The sequence below is a fragment of the Silurus meridionalis genome, chromosome 12, assembly GCF_014805685.1.
Source record: "Silurus meridionalis isolate SWU-2019-XX chromosome 12, ASM1480568v1, whole genome shotgun sequence".
Taxonomy (NCBI): Eukaryota; Metazoa; Chordata; class Actinopteri; order Siluriformes; family Siluridae; genus Silurus; species Silurus meridionalis.
In genome coordinates, this window is record NC_060895.1 from 8,248,788 (window position 1) to 8,272,833 (window position 24,046).

General features: G+C 36.4%; 2 protein-coding genes across 2 annotated transcripts; one reads left to right on the top strand and one right to left on the bottom strand.

The window, feature by feature from the left end:
* Positions 1 to 15: 15 nt before the first annotated feature.
* On the bottom strand, positions 16 to 8,578 carry arcn1b (archain 1b). Its single transcript, XM_046862769.1, has 10 exons — positions 8,408 to 8,578; positions 4,751 to 5,014; positions 4,445 to 4,624; positions 4,028 to 4,227; positions 3,767 to 3,928; positions 3,488 to 3,653; positions 3,043 to 3,190; positions 2,816 to 2,924; positions 1,499 to 1,703; positions 16 to 1,413 (listed from the first exon to the last, which is right to left on the bottom strand). The coding sequence occupies exons 1-10, from the start codon at positions 8,408 to 8,410 to the stop codon at positions 1,324 to 1,326; spliced, it is 1,527 nt and encodes a 508-aa protein (XP_046718725.1). The 5' UTR covers positions 8,411 to 8,578; the 3' UTR covers positions 16 to 1,323.
* Positions 8,579 to 15,056: 6,478 nt separating this feature from the next.
* Positions 15,057 to 23,576, top strand: dixdc1a (DIX domain containing 1a). The gene is made up of 15 exons (XM_046862771.1): positions 15,057 to 15,652; positions 17,508 to 17,620; positions 17,706 to 17,854; positions 18,737 to 18,823; positions 18,949 to 19,002; positions 19,107 to 19,157; positions 19,703 to 19,807; positions 19,939 to 19,992; positions 20,080 to 20,172; positions 20,314 to 20,385; positions 20,493 to 20,657; positions 21,984 to 22,050; positions 23,093 to 23,201; positions 23,275 to 23,383; positions 23,491 to 23,576. The coding sequence occupies exons 1-15, from the start codon at positions 15,630 to 15,632 to the stop codon at positions 23,572 to 23,574; spliced, it is 1,335 nt and encodes a 444-aa protein (XP_046718727.1). The 5' UTR covers positions 15,057 to 15,629; the 3' UTR covers positions 23,575 to 23,576.
* The last annotated feature ends 470 nt before the right edge of the window (positions 23,577 to 24,046 follow it).

The following is a 24,046-nucleotide window of genomic DNA, read 5'->3' on the forward strand; positions in this document are numbered from 1 at the left end:
GAAACACGCCTCATATTCAAGCAATATGCTTTAATATCAAAACAAGTCATGGTAAGCTGGAATGTTATTATTTTCATCTTGCCATTGGATATTAAATAAACCCCTCCAAAAGTATTATCTGACAGGTTTTTTTTTTTTTGGAAAGATACAAAAAATGATATCTGTGAGAAAATATTTATATTTTACATTTCAGAGGGCTACTGTTTTGGTCTTAAAACAAGCTGATCAAAATAGATGAAATAGTGTGAACACTTGTGTCTACTATTATTATAATGGATGATTTAAGTGCTTAAATATTTTAAACCGTGACTGAAGAAACCAAGCATTGAGAATTCCAACTTGCAAAAGTCATACAAATTTGGCTTTGTTAATCAAATTTCACTTGAATCAATGTTAGATTTGCACTGACAAACATCAATCACAATCCCAGATAAAAGTCAGATATTAAGTTTGAGGTTTTTTTTCCTTCAAACTGTAAATAACTAGATGCATAAAAGATGAATATCAAGGTTCCTCTTACACCTCCATATTGTGTCAGTGAATTTCATCTAGCGTGTTGAAGACCTTTTGAAATAGTTTACAGCTTTTTTTTACAACCGCTAGCAGCTACCAAAGAAAGCATTTAAATCGGTTGCAGTTCTGCCCTCAACAAAACGCTTGTAGATGTGTTACTGTATGAAAATAACTGATCCACAAAGTAAATTGCTTTAAAAAGGAAAAGGAAAACAAAGTGTCCTGGGTGGGCTTTTTATGTTTCGATAATTAAAATTACAAAACATCTTTCAAACAAAACAAAAAGGAAGAAAAAGAACTGCCTTCCTAAATACAGAACACAGTGAAAATGTGAAAGCTATTTATATTTCACCAGAGCCAGTATAAGTTCATTATGAAAAAACTTTTTTTTTTTTTTGAATATATAACGGCACAAATATGTGCTGCTTTATGTGATTGAAGTTACAATATAGAAAATATATTATACTGGGGCAACTCTCAGGTTCCTACTATAATTTATTTTAGGGGTCATGAAGACTCAGGGCCCAAAATCAGGGTGTTCTATAAGCCGAGACCATGTGGTGAGATGGTATATCTCGGTGTCCTGGGGCTCAAGTCACAAAGTAAAACGTCCATCTGTATTCATATTAGGATGTGGTTTGTTTACCTCTTAGATTCATTTTATATAAACATATAGAATTTCCTTTGCCATACAAACAAATACACAAATACTGCACGCCATTGGGGGAGGTTTGGACACTCCGGTTGTACTGTGTTCAAACCGTTACACAGGTAGGCAGGCAGGCTAGAAACATTACTTTTTAAAAGTCTTTAGAGTATTTCGTACTTGTCAACGACAAAAGAAGTCTCAGTGGAGAATTTCACCGGGCTGCCCCCGTCTACCTGGGTCACTTTGGCCACCTGATTTATAGAGAAAAATAGATTTGTTTAGTCATCATTAGTCATTATCATAAACCAGCCTCATATCCCAAACACTACAGCTCACCTGAATGTCAGAATAGGTGCGTTTAGACACAAATGAGACATTCACTGGGAAGAAGTCGTTCGGCCTCCCAGCTATGCTGAACTCCAAACTTCCACTCTTGTTGTTTTCATCGATGACAGGCAGGCACCATTCAAGGATGTTTTTCCTGCCATCGTGGCGATACTCGCCATCAAGATCTCCAACAATTGGGGCGCCTACACCTGACCTGCAAATGTGGGACGCATAATGAAGGATAAAACATGACAGAACCAGTTGTAAAAACCAAGCAAGTCTGGGAGATCATTTTTCTATAGCAGTACATTTTATACCATAGAAATTATACCAATACTACATTTTTTAATACACTACGCAACATCATACATCTTATCCGTTGATGTTGTGGAATTACCATTTAGCAAGTGTTCCTACTTATAATACAGTAGCTATCAACATTCATGTTCCTCAAGCCAATCTCTTTTTCAAGTTTAAAAATGTACACTACTAAAATGTTAATGGTCATGTTACGATAAAATGCAAAGCATCCTGAAGAATACCCCATGTCACACATCTCATTGTTACAAATGTTGAGAGACTCATTCAATAAATGCTAAATAAACTTCTTCATATAAAATGTCAAAATATTAACCATTAAGTGGTTTTCACCCACACATTTGCTGTGAGTGCGATTGTTTCCACAGGTCCGGTCGCCATCAGACCTCGAGGTGCATTTGTGCTCATCGTACAGTCTTAGTAGTGCTCTTGAACCTGAGACTACCTGTAGGAGGTGGTCCAGGATTGGTTGCACTGAACCCATGAATGAAAACACTTGCACTCAGGTGCTCACTTGTTCAGAAAACAAAGTGTACTCTGCATGTGCTTTAGCCAATGACTACAAGATTCTATTATTAATAAAAAGTTATAATATTATATAATGATTCAAAGGTTCAGTGCAACGAAAAATTGGACCACCATGTACAAGAAATCGTGGGCTCGATAGCACTACAGCCAGTGATCCAAAAAAATAACCTTCTAACCAATCAGAATTGAACAATCAACAGCAGTATAATATAGCAAAAGGTTTACTAGGAAAATATACCATATTCTCATTTTTTCACACCAGTTTGTGCCTGCCCTTAATCATCTTTCAATCGACCAAAAACAAAAGTAAACCAACAGCATCTTTGGTAATATGGTAATGCCTTTGTTTCGAAATACAGATGCTCCTGATTGGTTAGTGTACGTGACTGACAGAGAGAACGCGTTTTGTCTCTCTTGGGCCCCGGCCACAGATAGCTATAGAAGAAACTGTATAGCTGTAGTATACTTAGTAGAACTTACGGCACAGGGATGGTGATGACTACATCATTGAGTTCAAGGCCCCCCTCCTGGAGCTCATACTCAATGTTGACATCGCAGTTGCTTCCGCTTTCTGAAGGCCAGCAGTTTACTACAGATAAAACAAGCCTAGCATTAACAGGTGAACTATACACATTTGGTACACATCTATGGGTATTAACCGTAATTAATTTGAACTTAATTATGCTCCAATTCCAAAGTAGACCCACTGGTTAAAGGGATGAGGGACTCGTCTGTGCTCTGTAGCCTCCACTTCAGCACGCCCACATCGTTGTTTAAGGGGAAAGATTTCTCTGGGTTTTTCAGTCCAATCAAAGAGTCCGTAGTAAACAGCTTTTTATCTACATTAGGATGGGTCTGAAATAAAGACAAAATGATGATTTCAATGATATTTGATACAGATTTGCATTTGTTTTGTTAAATTCTTAAATGAGTGGTTTTGTGCAGTCATTTGTCTTTGGATTCTTTAACCATCCTACTCGAGGAAAATCAGATGCAAAACAACAAAGTCCACGCAAAAGTGTGGTGTGGCCAAGAAACAACTGTGCAAATTATACCAGAGATTCTCCAATTCCCTATATCCAGGGAGGCCATTTCACTACATAATAACTGTCTCGACATATGCAATCCTGAAACTACAGGATGAAAAATTACCTGCAGCTGCACTCCTTTCTTGTCCTTGTTGTTTATGTCCAAGCGGATACAGCCAAATTTGTCATCCGTAACTCTTAGTGTGATTATACCCAAGATTTCCATGTTTTGCAGCCCACCATCCCGCCCACAGGTCAGAGAGATCTTCTCCTCTATCTTCAGATGTACACTGAGCCACACAAGGAATACCAAATATATATATACACACATATACACATACACACACACACACCCACCATATGCTTAGTTATGTAGAATTACTATTTCGAAGATGAAATGTACCTTTCAGTATTCAATGGAGGCTGAAGCACTTTAGACTCTGAGGCTTTCTTTCCTGAGCTGGGTATCAAAATGTTTTCTCCTTCTGACTTGAGTTTGTCTACAAAGTTATCAATCTCCTTTCCTTTGGCCCCCAGCTTCAGTGCTTTACTTGGACCGCTGGGCCTGGAGACGACACAACCACACTTTCAATCTGTTCATATCATTGAGTATTAATGAAATAACTAGTCATGTCTTTTGCATGTAAGTACATGTTACACGTACCTAACTGATACAGGAGCAGGTTTGGGCTTCTCTGGTTCCATCATAGTATCTGTGATGATGGTAGCTGTGCTGCTCATTCCTGAACTTCCAAAACCTCCGAAGCCTGGTGCCTTTTTGCCAGTTCGCTCAGCATCCCGTCTGGCCTGCTGCAGCTCTTTAGCCTTTCGCCTCATCTCTGCATTTGCCTCTCGTTCTTGGGTCTGGTGGACAAATCAGAAATCAGAAACGGGTGTTAAACTACTGACGCTTACAAAACAGCAGCTATAAACATTCATTTCTCAACGTCTCTTCTCTCTCTTAAAAGTGATAAGAAAAAAGTGTCATGTTACGACAAAATACAAAGACCTTCACCCTTAAGACTTTCGCATGGCAGAAAGATCCTTCACACCCTCACATGCATATTTTAGCCCACCTCACCTCTCTGACTGCACGGAAGACCTTCTCCTCGTGCGAGTCCATTTCAGTGAAGGTTCGGATCTGGGCCAGGTTAACATTTTCCCTGTAACCCAATGCGACAATCTCATCAAAAGCAAATATTAGATCGAAGCAGTGTTCAGAGATCTCGCTCTCTTCTAGCACACGGCAGTACTCGGGAATCTGGAGAAGAAGAAAGAAAGGAAAAAAAAAACACACAATCGTGACTCTAATACCTGCAATCCCATACAGATTGTTAAACAAAGAAGTGTAGTGTAGAGGAGAAGCGCAACTGAAATTATTTCATACCACACGAGAGAAAAGGCGTAGCGTCTCCAGGTCCTCAAGAATGTTGCTGTTCTTAGTGGTGACGAGAACCATGTAGAGCTTCTCTAACGGCTGATAGACGTAGCGAACGCTGTCAGTCTCTACAAAGGTGTGCTGCTTCCCTGTGCCCATCAGTTTGGGAAAGGCCGCCAGGAGACCCTCGATGCGAGTTCGTGTCATCTCTACAAACTGCCGTGACACTATGGCTTTCCCTGACTTGGTGCATACTGCAGCTGCCAAGAGCACCTAAAAAAATAAACACACAGACAACACACTGTTACTACTACAGACAAAATCTACTAATGCTGTTTAGTTCTGAATCTATCACATAAGGACTCCTTTCTTATTGAGTCTAAGCCTATTGAGCGCACTGGTTCACAATTCCTGTGCCTAGAAATCAGATTATTAAACTTGTGACGCATTATTAATTCCAGTTATTAACCTGAAGTTCTGCATAAGCTCAGGCCAAGGAAACACCAGAAAGTTTCCAAGGTTTGTTTTCTAAAACATAAAAACACAACGTACAGTGCGGTTACTGCTTTCAAAGTAATTTGAAATAGATTTTTTAATTTTTATTTATATACAGCGTGGTCAAAAAGTCCTTTGACAGTGGCCACGTAGAGCAGAGTAGTGGAGCAGGTTTTTAAAGCTGGCGATAAATACACAGATTTACTTTGTGTAAAATTTCAAGCAGCTTCGCGATACTGCGCGGGTTTTAATACACAAATACATGAGTGAGAATAGTTATGAGTTTTATCAAACAAATATTTTCCCATTACTTACTAGGACTGCAACAACTAATTGATAAAATCGATAATAATCAATAATTAAATTTGTTGTCAGCGAATGTCATTATTACTTAGTTGGGCTGCTCAAGTTTCGGTTTAGCGTGACTGCAAGATAATACTTGAAATGGCAGAGAGGACAGGGTCAACCAGCAGCAGTCATCCAAGGTCATCTATTAAACACAACAAAGAAGATTGTAACCTGCAATCTATTGCAAAGCTGAGCTTGTGTGGAATGGAAGTACAACAGTGATGCACGAGAGCATGAAAAGAAAACACACTGGTGTCACAGATGAAGGCGAAACATCTGCACGGCGAACAAAAATTTTTTCCCTCATTATGTAAAAATGGTACAGTTTAATGAAGTGCTATTGTGTAAACTGTTTGTTTGCTAACTTCAGGACAGTCGTGCAGGATCTGTTCTGGCGTGACTCACGAGCATCAGTCTGCACAATCAACAATCACCTCGAGTCTATTAAAAAGGTGCAAACAAACAAAATCTAAAAGCAGCAAATAACAGCAGCAGTAAATGATTACATTTTTAGCCAAATTTGTCTATTACAACTACTGCTACAGTTCTGTTTTCGAATGTGATTTACTGCAGCTTTACTACATTCAAATGCTTGTTTTCAATGTTTGTATATTTAGTTCATGCTTATATCATTAATTATATAAAATGCTCCCATGCCTTGGATGACTTGGGACGCACACTTTTTCCCGCTGCCGTTTGACCCTGTACTGTCCGCCATTTTCACAAGTGGCTGTATTATCTTACCATCACACAAAACCGTAACTTGAGCAGCCCAACTAATCGATAAAGTCATTCGTTGACAACGAATTTAATTATCATTATCGATTTTATCGATTATTTGTTGCAGCCTGTCCAGCATAAGTGAATTTGTTTAACATTTAAGATAGTTCAACTCAATATGTGGCTTTTGCATTTTTTTATAGTACACTTTTATACATATATACCCTAAATGAGGGAATTGTTATAATAAGCAAAACATCAAATTTTTCCCCTCGATTTTTATCAGATTAATCGATTAAAAAAAAAAAGAAAAGGTAAAAAAATAAATCCAATGAATAGAAAATAATTGTTAGTTTCAGGCCTATAACTTACTCTACACAGTCACCTTGCAGGGACTTTTTGAATGCACTGTATTTGTATTTTGATGTAATATGGCTATGGAATGCACTAAATGCGATTGCTTCGATTTCAGCAATAAAAATGTACATTTTTCTAAAAAGAAATCCAAATTACTTGTTCATTTTAAGAGACCTGTCCTACTTTCTCTCTCTTCTTTAGTATTACTCTTTAGTACTTAATCAATTAATCATTAGAATAAATTATTACTACAATAATCGATAGCAGCAGCCATATTCAAATGTATTCAGACACCTTAAATGAATACCAAAGTAGAAGTTGCAATCAGGTCATAAGAATATTGCAGAATGCAGTTGATATGGAAACTAAATCTAACAATTTTGTGCAAATTAAATGTTACAAAATTAAATAACTATTCTGAACTGATATAAACCCCATCAGCCGATCCGTGTGAATATTGGTGACCCCTGGTTTAGATATTTTAATCAATATCACCATGCTTTATATGCACTGATCTCAGATATGAGTAATATTTGTAATAATATTTTTATAATTTATTTCACTTATACTGCAACTTGTCAAGGGTTCAGTTTTCATTAAATTTCAAGAGCATGTCAGACTTTTCAATAAATAATTATGTATTAGAACAATCATATTAATATATGCTTATATATATATATATTTGATTTGCCGCTAAGTGTCAATACATTCTAAGGAATCAGATTCAAGTATTTAAAATCATAGATAGACAGACAGACAGACAGACATTTATGGACAAACATATGTATAGACAAATAGACACACAGACGGAAAAACATTTTTTTGACAGACAGAAAGAAACAATTTATGTGCCTCATAATAATCAATAAATCAATCAGTCTGAGGGAAATCCATGAATTGACTACAATTTTGATTTTGTATTTTTGAACTAAATTAAATAAGAAAATCCATTAGATCTTTCTTTCCATCTATCTATCTATCTATAGGTATTCATTTTTTATAATTAACATTACAAAATATGTAATTTTCTAATCATTGCAAAAGTAAATTAGATGTATAAAACTATTATTTGTTATATTTGAGACTAATAAGTATTAAATGCCTTAATTCTATTTATTTTAACAGGTTAAACTTCATACTGACCAATAACAAGAGCTTTTTAATGCTTAGGTGTTTTTAGCCTTTAACTCTAAATTTACCTAACCGGAATATGCTCAAGTAATATTTGTGAAAATTAAAAGCAATATTAAAATATAAATCAATGTGTTATAATAACATTTATCATAAAAACTTAGCAGGATAAAAAAAATCCCAGGTGACTTAAAAAAGTTAAATTATATAAACATATTTCTTAACCTCTATGAACAGATATTTACAGAGATGTATAGTTATAACATAGCGAAATGGTCAGAGGAATCATAACTAATAAAAGACTATAATTATCAAATGTTTCTAGTTTAGCTACAAAACGACTTTTAAGGCTAACATTAGCTAACTAGCTAGAAGAGTTAGCTGACTTTACCCAACATTAACATGTAACAGGCTCGTGAGGTCATCCGGCTAATTTCCGTAAAATGTAGTAAAGTAAAGTTCTGTGGAAACAATTATCAGTAAATATTATCGTTTTTGCTGTCAGACTAAAAAGTTGTGACACCTGCGCAGTCTGCTGTCAGTAGTTAGCCGAGAGCTAATTCACCCACTCTGTTCCGCTTTATAACCAGAAATAATAACAGAATAAACTCGTACCATTTTGTATCCGTGTTATGGCGCTTTAATACCACCGCCGAAGTTCTCAATGACTTTCAGAAATACAGTAAACGCCTGAGGAATATAACACGGTCTTTTGTTTATTTCACTGTAAACCGCCGCACGCAACCCGACCCGCAGCCGTACAGAGCAGCAGAGCCACGTCTCCAACCGGAAATAGTTCCAGAACGAAACAGGTTTTCCTGAGACGCGCTAAAACTGAAACAGCGCCCCCATGTGGAGAGGAGACACAGCACCCGCCACATTTAGGGAAAAGATGAACGCTCAGGTTCCATGGGATGAAGCTGATTTCTGAAACTGTCGATGTAATTGACATAACTGTGCCACCTACATCATCTGGAGCAGTTCATAATCAATATTTGTCTAATAACATGAAAATATTGATAATAAAATAATAAAAACTCACCAGAGATGCAGACTCATAATTTGCACTGCTCCTCAGAGGCTGTAATCCAGTGGTACCACTCGTATTCACTGGTCTGGAAGTGGTGAACAAACCCTTCCCTTTAGCTTTTCTGGAAAATAGATTTTTAAGTATGTCAGAAAAGAAAAAAATTCTCTTCCTCAGTCAGCCATTGTGGGCATAAAAAAGTCTAACTCAGATGTATTAATGTGTGCAGAGCTTCAGACATGTTTTGCCATTTGAACTTGGCTGTAACAGTTTCCCTCTGACCAAGCAATCAGAGGTGGAAAAATGCTGACGCTATTCTGGGCCAACTAGCTGGCTCGTTGAGGCAAAATTTAAATCTGATTAGTTTAAGAAACAGAGCCAATTCTTAAGGAGTCTATAGTAAAAGAGCCAGCAGTGCAGACTTTGAAGGCCCTGGGCAGATTAAATTGACATGTCAAAAAACCTGCCATATACACTTACTGGAAGCAGTGTAGCCAAGAGAAACGCTAAGAAATTTAGAGAATAAACTTTTGGGAATAAATGAATACAATTTCATGGAACAAATAGTAGAATTTAGGTTGTAAATGTAGGTCAGTGCTTCTGATAGGGTTTAGGCCTGCAGAGAAGGCTTTGCTGGCCCTGACCACACACCACTGGGGTCATGGTTATTTAAAATAACCATGACTAAGTTTATAGCTATACATTTATATTAAATATCTATTATGGAAACCAAATAAATTCATATGGCAGGTACAAACCGAAATAATAACAGCACAAGTGGAATGAAAAAATAAATAAACTGTAGTTGATTCTAATTCTATCATCATTAGATTTTTCCAGTAACCTGACCCAAACATGCCTTACTTCACTTCATAGTAAATCTACACTTCTGTACAAACTCCACAAAATGTGGCAGCATTAATGATAGTAATTTAATTTGTAATTTGTACATATTTGTTTGTAAGTGGAGTAATATTGAATAAAGTTCTCAAGTCACAGTGGCATTATAGTTAAATGTTACTTAAATGAGAACATTTTGACTATCATAACCACTGTGTCTTAACTTTGAAGTAGATTATCACAATGTTTTGAGGGATTTTTTCCCAATACAGTATAATATTATAAACACATTATATCAATTGTGACAGTTTGGCTGATGTTCTGGCATTATAATATGAAGACGGTCGAGGCTTGTGCAAGTGATGGTTGTTTTTATGCAGGACTTCTGGTTTCGATAGAGCACTTTGGCAGTGACATTCAAAGATTATACCACCCCTGGTAATGCAAAACATTCATGGCTTTTATAAATGAATAATATTGAATTATAATGCAATTTGCTGTCATACATAGTGGCACTTGGTAGTTCCCAGAGTGTAGGGACACGATGGAAGAGAAAATGTGTGTGAGAATACCCACTATTTTCAGATTATATGATTGACAAACATGCTATAGTGAGCCTCTGCCCCATGTTACTAATACCCTTTAGTTTTAATATATGACTTTTTGGGGAAAGAAAGCATAGAGGTTATAACGCATGACAGTAAAGACGAATATAAATCACAGTTTGCCTAGCAGTCAGTAGCTTGGGTATTAGTTAAACATTAGAAAGCTGTGCTCTATCTGTGTACATCCTGCAGGGATATGCATTTTCTTTTCAAGAGAACAAGGATATACTACATCTGTTTTGTAACAATTTATTGTATAGACCACATTCATTCTAAATCTAGGGAGAAAATATGGATTAGAAGTAAAGTTGTTTTTAATAGACCCTAGCATAAACATTAAAAGTTTGTTTACTTGCCTCTGCTTAGACAACCCCAGATTTGAGGTTGTCAGTAAAACAAGAATTTGAAAGCTGCAAAAAACTCACTGTTCCTCAGATCCCCAGATGAAATATCTGCAATGGGAAGAGTGATGGGAAAAGAGACAGAACAAAACCGCATGCTCTGAATTAGTATGTCCATTCTTTTAACTTAGAACTTACTTAATTAGAATTCTTATGGATAACTCTTGGCCTTTAACACAGCTCTTATTTATGCTCTTATTTATATATCATTTTTAAGTTCTTTTAAGTTTTCAAGTTCTTAGTAACAAAATTTCATTAAAATTTCCGATCTCTATTTACTTGACCTGATGCAAAGCTGTGTTATTCTTCCATGGATCAAACATACACAGACCGATAGATTAGTTTTAGAGATTTTTAATATCACTGATACAAATCTGCTCTCACCTGCTGAAAGATATTTAACAGATTTTGCTGGATCGGTTTTGGCCAAAGCCTTTTAGAAATTGGCTGGAGCCCTAGTGGAGATTTATGCCAGGGGGATATTGGATGAAACAAGGATGGATGCAGGCTGCTTCTATCCAGTTTAGGTCAATTGAAAACTCTGGCAGTATGATAATACAATGCCTTACGAAAATGAGTGGGAATGCAGAACTAAGCAGCTGAGTCATACATTTAAATCAACCAGGATGCAAAAAAAAAAACCAGAATACATTTAAGTCCTGCAACAAGTACAGGCACGCCCCACACTTTTAACCTCTCTATGTGACAAGCATTGTACCATGTCATATAAAGGTATGAGATGCCTGGAAATAGATATATTACAATGCAGACCCATTTTCACCACCTTGCCTTGTCCTCAGGTTACCATGGAAACAATCCTGAAAATGAGTGATGCGGTAAATGAACTAGAAAAGGAAGAGAATGCAGTCGAGCATGTCATTTCGAAAATCTCCTGAAACATTCAAAGTACCTTTGTCAACTCATTTATTAATGCAGTGGTGTACACTATGAACACTTGGCATACGTTTAGGACACACCCTAAGCACCATCCTTTCACATGCACACACTGACACAGCAAACAGTGTAAAACCAAACTGACAGTAATCTCTAGAGTTGTGATATTGAAATCCACTGTGCCACTGTACCTTCAAAATAAGTCACTTTGAAATTGTATATATTTGTGTCTATATATAAGGTACTATATAAGGTAATTAACTATACTAAATGAATCAATTTCTAATGGGTTACAGTGCTTTGAAAGAAAGCAAGAAATAAAACTCAGTTGATATGATGTTGTGCCATACATTGTGAGATAAGTATTATGTTTCTTAGGTTTCTTAGGCATTTCTATCAAAACTAGCTACATTCTATGAATTTCCCTTTTGTCTTTACTGTATGATTTTTAGTTCTCACTGACCAATCTATTCATTTTTCACAGAGAGGTATAAAGTGAAAGAGAAACAAAATTCGATAACAATTCGACATCAATGTAACATTTACACAAACACAGATTTGAGGTTGTCAGTAAAACAAGAATTTGAAAGCTGCAAAAACTCACTGTTCCTCAGATCCCCAGATGAAATATCTGCAATGGGAAGAGTGATGGGAAAAGAGACAGAACAAAACCGCATGCTCTGAATTAGTATGTCCATTCTTTTAACTTAGAACTTACTTAATTAGAATTCTTATGGATAACTCTTGGCCTTTAACACAGCTCTTATTTATGCTCTTATTTATATATCATTTTTAAGTTCTTTTAAGTTTTCAAGTTCTTAGTAACAAAATTTCATTAAAATTTCCGATCTCTATTTACTTGACCTGATGCAAAGCTGTGTTATTCTTCCATGGATCAAACATACACAGACCGATAGATTAGTTTTAGAGATTTTTAATATCACTGATACAAATCTGCTCTCACCTGCTGAAAGATATTTAACAGATTTTGCTGGATCGGTTTTGGCCAAAGCCTTTTAGAAATTGGCTGGAGCCCTAGTGGAGATTTATGCCAGGGGGATATTGGATGAAACAAGGATGGATGCAGGCTGCTTCTATCCAGTTTAGGTCAATTGAAAACTCTGGCAGTATGATAATACAATGCCTTACGAAAATGAGTGGGAATGCAGAACTAAGCAGCTGAGTCATACATTTAAATCAACCAGGATGCAAAAAAAAAAACCAGAATACATTTAAGTCCTGCAACAAGTACAGGCACGCCCCACACTTTTAACCTCTCTATGTGACAAGCATTGTACCATGTCATATAAAGGTATGAGATGCCTGGAAATAGATATATTACAATGCAGACCCATTTTCACCACCTTGCCTTGTCCTCAGGTTACCATGGAAACAATCCTGAAAATGAGTGATGCGGTAAATGAACTAGAAAAGGAAGAGAATGCAGTCGAGCATGTCATTTCGAAAATCTCCTGAAACATTCAAAGTACCTTTGTCAACTCATTTATTAATGCAGTGGTGTACACTATGAACACTTGGCATACGTTTAGGACACACCCTAAGCACCATCCTTTCACATGCACACACTGACACAGCAAACAGTGTAAAACCAAACTGACAGTAATCTCTAGAGTTGTGATATTGAAATCCACTGTGCCACTGTACCTTCAAAATAAGTCACTTTGAAATTGTATATATTTGTGTCTATATATAAGGTACTATATAAGGTAATTAACTATACTAAATGAATCAATTTCTAATGGGTTACAGTGCTTTGAAAGAAAGCAAGAAATAAAACTCAGTTGATATGATGTTGTGCCATACATTGTGAGATAAGTATTATGTTTCTTAGGTTTCTTAGGCATTTCTATCAAAACTAGCTACATTCTATGAATTTCCCTTTTGTCTTTACTGTATGATTTTTAGTTCTCACTGACCAATCTATTCATTTTTTCACAGAGAGGTATAAAGTGAAAGAGAAACAAAATTCGATAACAATTCGACATCAATGTAACATTTACACAAACACACTGCTGAGGTCTTACAGCTTAAGAGTGTGGGCTTAGTAGTCCTGGGTCAACAGTGAACTTAGAAAAATCTCACATAGACATTGCAAGAACGAACAGACAGAAACCTAAGTTCTCCTGTTGCCTTCCATCTTCCAAAACATGCCCTTAGGTGGAATTCTTCTTCCACTTTTAGCTTCTCCCATTAGGGGTCGCCACAGCGGATCATACTTCTCCATACCCCCCTGTCCTCTACATCTGCCTCTTTCAACCCAACTACCTGCATATCTTCCCTCACCACATCCATAAACCTCCTCCTTGATCTTCCTCTTTAACTCCTTCCTGGTGGCTCCATCCTCAGCATTCTCCTACCGATATACCTGATGTCCCTCCTCTGCACATGTCCAAACCATCTCAATCGCACCTCCCTCACCTTGTCTCCAAAACATCCTACATGCTCTATCTCTCTAATAAACTAATTTCTAATCCTGTCGATCCTCGTCACTCCCAACGAAAACCTCAACATCTTCAGCTCTGCTACCTCCAGCCCCACCTCCTGTCTTTAATCATATGCCCTTAGGCAGACTAAATAGCCCCAATGTGTGAATGAGTGTGTGATTTAGCAGGTGTATATTTCCTGGAATAGTCTTTAGATTCACTTTGAACTTGACCAGGAAAAATTTTACTGAAGACTGGTAAATGAATGCTTTTCTTCAATTAGCGATTTTTAATTTTTTGTATTTTTCTATACATATATATATTTTTTTTAAATATACAGTATATGCATATCCTTTTTTTGTGTTATTGGTTCAAAATTCAGGGAAATGGATTATTCATATGTAGGATTAAAAAAGGACAAAACAATATATCTAATATGAAAACTATAATATTGACCAATATTCTTAACATGTAGGCTTACACGTGTACATAGTTCATGACTATTTCATGAAACAGCTTATAAAAAAATCTACACAGTTACAGTGGCAAATATTCTTGAGAGGAAAAAAGGAAATCAGGATAATGATGTATGTTGAATTACAGCAATGGCTTGAATTGATCTGGAGGTGATTTCCGAAAAAGCTTGAACTGGACACTGGAAATGTTGGATCATTCACAACTATTTGGGTTATTAATCTTAGAAGCAGATGGACTCATGTCTACTTAAAAGTGTACCAGTCTATTCTTTCCAAACAAAAGGTTTCCATTTCATTCAAGTTTTTCTGTGAGGTGTTTTATAATTTTCTAGAAACAATTTAATTTTGCATGTAATAATAAATTTGACAATTATATGAACACAATACAAAAAAAATGCTAACCAGCTCTTAGGAAAGAGTTTGTTTTGTAATGTTCAGCTTTTTTTTGCCTAGAGAAAGATTTTGTGTCCACAGACCCAATGGCCAGCCCCTTGGTGGGGGCTGCTTGGTATGTGAAGGAGGGGTGAGAAGGAGGAGATGATGATGAAGGGGGAGGGTAAACACACCAGGCTGAGCCATCGGAACAGAAACAGGAACAGGAGCGTGAGACATGAAGACATGAAACTAATCCTTCTTTTTAATCGCAGAGAACAACAAACCTTCCAATGAAGAGGAGAGAAGATACACAATTTGCCTGAAGAAACATGCAAAATTCAGCATCCATGGGGCATGAAATACAATCCCGTTCCTTTTTTCTTTCTTGTTATGACTCAGAAATGAAAATAGGAATGCCTCATATCTCATATACCAGATACTTAACCACATGGTGGTCATTTTATTTTATTCTAAAGAGGATTGTGTCAGGGTTTTAAGCCCTGTTGACTGAAATATCCTATTGTGGAGGATTTACCCTAACAAGCAAAGATCTGCATTTGTACAGTACATGCTCACAGAGATATTGTCCGGGTGTCTGAGGGCGGATCTCCATCACTGGACCAAAGTACTCAGTGCAGGCTGCTTTTGTTATATTGAATAACGTGCCTCCTCTTTTGACTGGGGCTGCTTCATTTTGCTATGGTGTTGTTTCGGTCTATCATATACCACGCCTTTCGAAGAAACAGCATGAAAGAATAGGAGAGCAGCTACAAGGATGGGAGCCAAACAGATGAAATGGTATGAATGAAATTCTACACATTGAGTTCTTTGCATTGCGTATTGTTTCTTTACCTTTCTCGGACATTCCAGGCTACATTTCAAAAGTATTAAAAAACCGACTCTATTATTATAACCAAAGCAGGCAACCAGGCTCCTGGGATTGGATTTGGGCCAAACCAGCAAAAATTAAAGATAGAATATATAAAAAGAAACTTTATATATACATATATAAAGAAAATGAACTGTATTTCAGTCAGGTTTGATTTTTATCGTATGTACATTACATAATTTGTATTTTATTATATTTATAATGTAAAAGATTTTTTCAGACTTTGTGTAAGTTTGGTTTTAAACTATTGCTTAAAAAATACCTTTTTTATATATGTATATATAAAGTTGGTTGACACTCAAGATTTCAGTATCAGTATTGGAAAATAAAAAGTGGTATTGTGCCATCTGCACAATATATATTTATCTAATATACTGTATATATATATGTAGACCTTGATAATGCTATTGTTATAATCATTTGTATTGTAATCTATTAACATTAGAATATTTTATCTAATGGGCATCCTTGGGCCTGTCAAGTTTAAAACAGGCTTCAGATAATTAATTAATTTTTTTGCTATGGATAATCCGGTTGCTTTAGCTTCCATGTGAGCCTAAGCTGTGGGTGCTGGTACTCAAATAAAACTGCCCAGCAACCACAAACCATTGTATTTTGAATACACTAAATTTTGACCTGGATCTGAATGTATGTTAAGTGTATAAAATACAATTTGCATAATGATTCTATTCATCAGTCTACTTCAAACATAGAAATAATCTAAGTGATGATCACTACAATAATTATGTACCAAATATTCTGGTAGTCAGTAACTTTATTGCACAACCGTTTAATTATTCATTAATTGTAGTGCACCAGAAAAAAAATAGCAAATTACGCTAAATTTAACTTCCACACAGTATATTGCCTGTGCAGTCTTATTGTCACATGCTAAATTTTCTGAATTTGTCATGTCAGTCCATGCCTCTTTGTTCCTTAGCAACTGTACAAAAGCAATTGTGTAGAGAACATAGGCAAATTTTTTGCGTATTTCTGTTTTTTTTTTTTTTTTTTACAGAAAATGATTCATTAATTTATTGATTCAAACGTGGTTTATGGAGCAAATGTGTTTGATGGAGCGAAAAATGCAATTACATTACTCTAACCTTTGTAAAACACTTTCTCCATCTCAAGTTGTTGAACTAAGAGATAAAAAACAAAATCTGCAAATCCCTTGTATGTGAACACATTAAATTGTGGTTCTTTGTAAACTTTTTAGTTCATTTGAAACTTTAAACAAATTTAATTTTACCATCTTGTTGTAACAGCAAAATAATTCAGTGTTATTAATGACAATTGTCTTTGTAAGCCTGTAATATTGCAAAAAGGTCAATAAATATAAATATATAAACAAGCTTTGCTCTTACTTTTTTATTAACCACAGTAGTTCCCTAGAGACAAGTTATTTTGCCCCCTTTAGCCTTCAGCACTTAAAGGCATCATTTAAGATCACTGTACTTTGGAGCAGTTTGTAGGGGTTTCCCATTTCACATCTATTGAAATTTTCTGAGCGCATGTTCTTGTGAAATATTTCGGCATCATATATCAGCGGTTAGAAAGCAAAACCCTGCACAAATAATAGAATTAAGTTCTGAAAAACATTCCTGTGAAATACAGTCTTAGCACTAAGAATGCAAAGAGCAATCATATAACATCCAATAAAAGGTTTAATACGTTCTACTCCTTACAGCCAAAGCTTAAGCTAAATATGTTCTTTAAATATACAACTTAGATGTTCTCACACTGCCTGCTTCACCTCTACAGTCTCAGCTCATCCAGTCCTACACACACGCCTAAAGAGGAGTACATTATCGGGCAGTTTGAAGAACAGCATGAAGTTGTGGGAAACCACACAGAGCAACCACAAAGTCTGAATGGTAAGAGGTATATCAGTGTAGATCAACAAGCACCTTTATTTTTCCATTTCTGCATCATTCAACATTTTTTCTGCTCTTGTTATAGATACAGTAAAGTTGTCCAATGAGCCAACCCCAGGGCCAGAAAACACTGGGACAACAGATGGGAGCTCCTGGGAGGAGCAGCTTTATATCCAGCAGGAGCAGCTGGAGAAGGAGATGCAGGAGACTAGGAAGATGGTGACAAGGCTTCAAGTTAGTTTTTTGTCAACCTTTTTTGTGCACTGATTTGTGATTAGCCAGATTTTATGAATTTTGATTATGCACTTTAGAAAAGAGACACTATATTGACAGACGTTTGCAGACACCTGGTCAAAAGTGTGGTATGTGCTTTTTGAGCTTTGCATTCCACATTTAGTCCCAAGTTGCTCTTATAATTCCCTTCACTCTTCTGGGAAGATCTTCCACAATATTTTGGAGTGTACTTGTGAAGATTTCACAGGCCTGAGGTGCAGTCAGTGTTCCAATTCATCTCAAAGATGTTCAGTAGCATTGAGATTCGAACTTTAGACCAATCAATATTTTCCTTTCTAAACCAAGTAAAGCATCTCTTCATGGAGCTTGCTTTGTGCACAGGGGCATTGCCATGCTGGAACAGGTTTGGGTTTTCAAGTTCAAGGATCCAAAAACATCCTATACAATTGTGTGCCTCCAGCTTTGTGGTAAGTTTGGAGAAGAACCACATATAGCTGGAAACGTCAGGTGTCCTAATACTTTTGTCCATATAGTGTATATAGGCACATCAAGATTTATTTTTATTAACTTTTTTAATAAACTAAGTTAAATTCTAACTTGTTTCCTTCAACTACTTGTGCCTAAGTGTAAAAAGTCACATACGGGTTACAAGAAATAACGTTCTTATACATCACACAGCAGTGTGACGTCTATCTCTGCAGTTCACTTACAGAAGTCTTCTTCAAGCTATAAACCCAATGCCTGAATATACAGTGATTAAATAAAAAATCAATAATAATAATGTAATCTGTATTTTTGCACATCGTTGTTGGCCCTGAATAAAATACAGGGCCTAGATTTGTATCTTAATTCCAACCTTTGCTTTTATTATTTTTCATTCAGGCTTTACTTCTTCATGGGTCACTGCCTGAAGATGAGCAAACAGCTTCTCTATTTGGAGACAGTGCTATCAGTACAGAGCAGCAGCTGGTAATTTACTTGCATGTCAAATGCAATAATAAATTTTTTAATAGAGAAATACTTCATATTGTCATAGAGTCAACAGATTTTATTTACAGAGATAAATATTTACAGTGTTTTTTTTCCTTGTACAGATATTAATTCGCAGTCGCCTCGATCAGAGCATGGAAGAATCCCTGGATCTGAAGGTGAATTTTTAATAGCAGAGGAGCTGTAAAGGGGAAAATTGGCCTGGGAGTTTTTTAACATTTTTATATTTTTTGCCTTATGTCTTTAATATGTGTATTTTTAGAGGGAACTGTTGAGGTACAAGCAGGAGGCACGCAATCTTCAGGCAGTCAAGGTAAACCAGAACCATTTAGACTGAAATATTCTAGATTGATGATCTTGAAATGCTCAATGGCCATTGCATTTTTCAATCACACCTGTATAGTATATGTGATTTCCTCAGAGATAAATGTCAATATATTTCTATGAGAGATTAGAAGAGTAAACCTCTTATAAATTCTTGTTACTTTGTTGCTATTTTTAATGCCCAAACGTCAAATTTGATCATTTATCAGCACTGTAACAAAAAACCCTTTATATTAATGTGTTCCCGTAGAAGTACCTTCCAGTTTTTTTTATGTACTGTACCTACTGGAATTTTTATCTGAAGTAATTACATATAGTATGCCCAACATACAGTTGAAATAAAAAGTTGATAAATATGCTGATAGATTTATTTCAAAGTCTATATTACTCTATTCTAGTAGTAAATAATATGCAAATACTTTTGGACTAGTTGGCTTAAATGTTGTTTAGCAGTTTTGAACTTCAGAAAGTTTTAGAGTTTGAATAAACTGAAACCAGATCTTTAACGTCTATGTCCTTCACCTGCCACTCAAGGATACTTTGCAGTACCGCATGTCAATACAGGAAGACTCAGTACTTAAGCTTAAACAGGAACTACTCCGATCCAGTATGGACAAGGAGGAGCTAGTAGGGCAGAATGTGAGTATAAAATCTCAATTAAAAGCACAATTAACAAAATGTTTTAAGCACGTCATGCACATATGGGACCATACATGTAGATGTGATATATAGCAGAAATAACTATTAATATAAACAGCCTGTGCTTTCAGATGGAACTGCAAAGGAAGCTGAGTGATAGAGACAGACTGCTGAGCGAATACAAAGTATGTGACATCCCTCGTTATAGAAACAATTTTAAAGCTACACCATTGATTAAACTGAATATTAAATTATTTTTGTTTTTCTTCCAGAAAGAAATTTCACAAAAAGAGAGACAACTTCAGCAGCATCACCCTAACCTAGATGAGTCAGTGTACAAACTCAATGAGTCTAATCATAACAGGGTAAAGAACAGAGCTAATACAAAAGATCAAGTTAGGAATTTTTATTCAATAAAACTTGACCTAGACTTTATTTTTTTGGCATATAGTAGAATGTACTTCTGTATAGTTCTACACAACATATATCAATGTTTTGTTGATTAGGTATCTAGTTGTGAGAACAATGGCTACAGCCATAAGATGGAAGCAATCTCTTCACCATTTCAACACGGAGTGGTAAGTGAGAACATAAGGAGATTTTAACCATAACTGGCAGTGAAAGGTTGTGAGTTTTGACGACAGACAATAGTAAAATATTTGCTCTTATTTGGTATTTGTGTCAGGGTGATGAGCTGCAGTTGGTGAGGGACGCATTGCGCAGTCTGAGGAACAGTTTTAGTGGTCATGATCCTCTGCACCACACACTGGACACTTTGGAGCAGGGAGTGTCCAGCCTGATAGACCATTTCCATTCCACTGACTCTAAGAAGAGGCAGCAGGAGAGAAAGGCAAGCATGAAGTTGTCTAACTAAAAGCTACATTTATTATTTATTCAAATGCATTTAGTACAAGTGTATATATACACACTCACCGGAAACTTTATTAGGTACACCTGTCCAACTGCTCGTTACCGCAAATTTCTAATCAGCCAATCACATGGCAGCAACTCAATGCATTTAGTCATGTAGACATGGTCAAGACGATCTGCTGCAGTTCAAACCGATCGTCAGAATGGGAAAGAAAAGTGATTTAAGTGACTTTGAACGTGACATGGTTGTTGGTGCCAGACGGGCTGGTCTGAGTATTTCAGAAACGGCTGATCTACTGGGATTTTCACGCACAACCATCTCTAGGGTTTACAGAAAATGGTCCGAAAGAGAGAAAATATTCAGTGAGTGGCAGTTCCGTGGGCTTAAATGCCTTGTTGATGCCAGAGGTCAGATGAGAATGGCCAGACTGGTTCGAGCTGATAGAAAGGCAACAGTAACTTAAATAACCACTCGTTACAACCAAGGTATGCAGAAGAGCATCTCTGAACGCACAACACGTCGAACCTTGAGGCAGATGGGCTACAGCAGCAGAAGACCACACCGGGTGCCACTCCTGACAGCTAAGAACAGTAAACTGAGGCTACAATTTGCACAGGCTCACCAAAATTGGACAAAAGAAGATTGGAAAAATGTTTCGCCTGCTCGATTTCTGCCGCGACATTCGGATGGTAGGGTCAGAATTTGGCATCAACAACATGAAAGCATAGATCCATCCTGCCTTGTATCAACGGTTCAGGCTGATGGTGGTGGTGTAATGGTGTGGGGGATATGTTCTTGGCACATTTTGGGCCCATTAGTACCAATTGAGCATCGTGTCAACGCCACAGCCTACCTGAGTATTGTTGCTGACCATGTCCATCCTTTTATGACCACAGTGTACCCATCTTCTGATGGCTACTTCCAGCAGGATAACGCGCCATGTCATAAAGCGCGAATCATCTCAGCCTGGTTTCTTGAACATTACAATGAGGTCACTGTACTCAAATGGCCTTCACAGTCACCAAATCTCAATCCAATAGAGCACCTTTGGGAGGTGAGACATCATGGATGTGCAGCCAACAAATCTGCAGCAACTGCGTGATGCTATCATGTCAATATGGACCAAAATCTCTGAGGAATGTTTTCAGTACCTTGTTGAATCTATGCCACGAAGGGTTAAGGCAGTTCTGAAAGCAAAAGGAGGTCCAACCCAGTACTAGTAGGGTGTACCTCATAAAGTGGCTGGTGTGTGTGTGTGTGTGTATATACTATAAAACATTAAAATCTCTTTGTGTCTGTTTGAAGGGTTTGAACAAATCACCTGGGAGAAGAGCCAATCACACTGATAGAGAGTCATGGCCATCTAGTTCAAGTAAGACACTTTTGTTTTACTAAATTTCTATTTTACTAAGAAATAAAACAAAATAGAAGGTGTTCTAGGAAAATAATGAGTGATTGGGTAATGCAGCCAAATGCAAAGTAGATAATTTTCACCCTTTTTGTACCACAGTAGACACAGATTTTATTTATGAAAAGCATGATATTTGGTATCAGACAATGTTTAGTGAAATGTCCAATAAAATTTACCAACTTAGCTTGTTATCTTTTACAGCAGATATAACAGTTATAAAAGTTATAGGAAGCTAAAGAAACAGCTGACAACTGTGTGTGTGTGTGTGTGTATATATATATATATATATATATATATATATATATATATATATATATATATATATATATATATATATATATATATATATATATACATACATACATACCGTATTTTTCGGACTATAAGCCACTACTTTTTTCCCACTTTTTAAACCCCGCAAAATAAGGTTTTCTTCAGTGTATTTTCTTTGGAGATGAGACGACTTAAGCTAACAAAAATGCCGGTGGGGTGTGTGTGTGTGTGTGGAGGGTAGAAGCGATAAGCGGAGGGAAAACTCATTTTTTTACTATTACTCCAGTACACTACGTATCCCTAAACTTTAAAATTTTACATACAGGTTTCCAAAACTCATGCTTTTTTATTTTTCTTGGCAACAGCGTTATGGGTTAGTCAAAGAAACTTAGAAATGAGCATTAGAAAATAAAAACGACATAATCCTCATTCTAACACACACGCAGGACTACCGGAAAAATGCAGTGGCAGGCTATTCCCAAAATACCGCTATGCTCCTAATAGAAGCGCAACATATTGCATTTAGTGTCTTTCGTTAAAGCCTGTGTAAAGTTCATTAGTTTCAGTGTAGACACCTGCGGCTTATAGAGAGGTGGCTTATTTATGTTAAAAATAAAAATCTTTGTCAAATTTAGTGGGTGCGGCTTATATATGGGTGCGCTTTATAGTCCGGAAATTACGGTGTATATATAGATATATAATTTAATCATTTGTTCTTATTTTTCCCCAGGAATACCCCACTCTCACAGTAGTCCTGTGCTCGGCGCCTCAACCTCAACCAAAGTACTCTATTTCACAGATCGCTCTCTTACACCTTTTCTAGTAAACATCCCTAAAAGGTATAAAATACATATTCATTTCCCACAGTGCTTAGATTTCATGCAAGATTCTAAACAAATTGATTATTTTCAGACTAGGGGAGGTTACACTTCAGGATTTTAAAGCAGCTGTTGGAAGACACAACAATTTCAGATATCACTTTAAATCTCTAGATCCTGAGTTTGGAACAGTGAAGGAGGAGGCAAGTATATAATTCAACATACGATGGATTATGCGTCGGTGATTTTAATGTCAGTACATTAATGCCCAGTGTAATGAAGCCCTGTTTATTTACATTGTGTTAATCAGGTGTTCCAGGATGATGCTAAAATACCTGGATGGGAAGGGAAGATTGTTGCCTGGGTGGAAGAAGACCATAGTGATGGAAGGTAAATGAAGACAATAGCTTTGATCTCTGTCCAGTGTGTTTATTTTATGTGTACATACCTCAACTCTACACAAATCTGCACCATGTCATACTAAATAATTCAATGGTCCATTTTTGTGTGACAACCGATTGTAAAAACTGTTTACAAAATCATTCTATGAGAGTATTAATACTATGATGGATTACATTATTATTCTTTTTTTGCTTTATATTTAAAAATATTTTGAAAGATACTAAACATTTGCTGAGCCCACCACCACCGCCCTTATGTCTGATATTTACAACCTTAGACTTAAAGGAGTTTACTGGTATTTATATGTTATTGCATAAAATAACTAATAATATTGGAGTAAATGAAAAAATCCACCAGTGTTCCACCATTGGTGTAACAAAAATTAGCTCTAATGCAACTGGTCACAGTTGAAGTACTTTAAATTAATACTTTGTCACCTAAAATTAATTATTATACTCTTATCA

Excerpts from the sequence above, each read along its gene's own strand:
- dixdc1a (XM_046862771.1), top strand. The coding sequence starts at position 15,630 with ATGGGAGCCAAACAGATGAAATG. Across the intron at positions 19,003-19,106 it reads AAGAATCCCTGGATCTGAAG|AGGGAACTGTTGAGGTACAA; the intron begins GTGAATTTTTAA and ends GTGTATTTTTAG. Across the intron at positions 22,051-23,092 it reads GTCATGGCCATCTAGTTCAA|GAATACCCCACTCTCACAGT; the intron begins GTAAGACACTTT and ends ATTTTTCCCCAG.
- arcn1b (XM_046862769.1), bottom strand. Across the intron at positions 3,191-3,487 it reads AGAAAGGAGTGCAGCTGCAG|ACCCATCCTAATGTAGATAA; the intron begins GTAATTTTTCAT and ends TCTTTATTTCAG. Across the intron at positions 2,925-3,042 it reads GTCCCTCATCCCTTTAACCA|TAAACTGCTGGCCTTCAGAA; the intron begins GTGGGTCTACTT and ends TTTTATCTGTAG.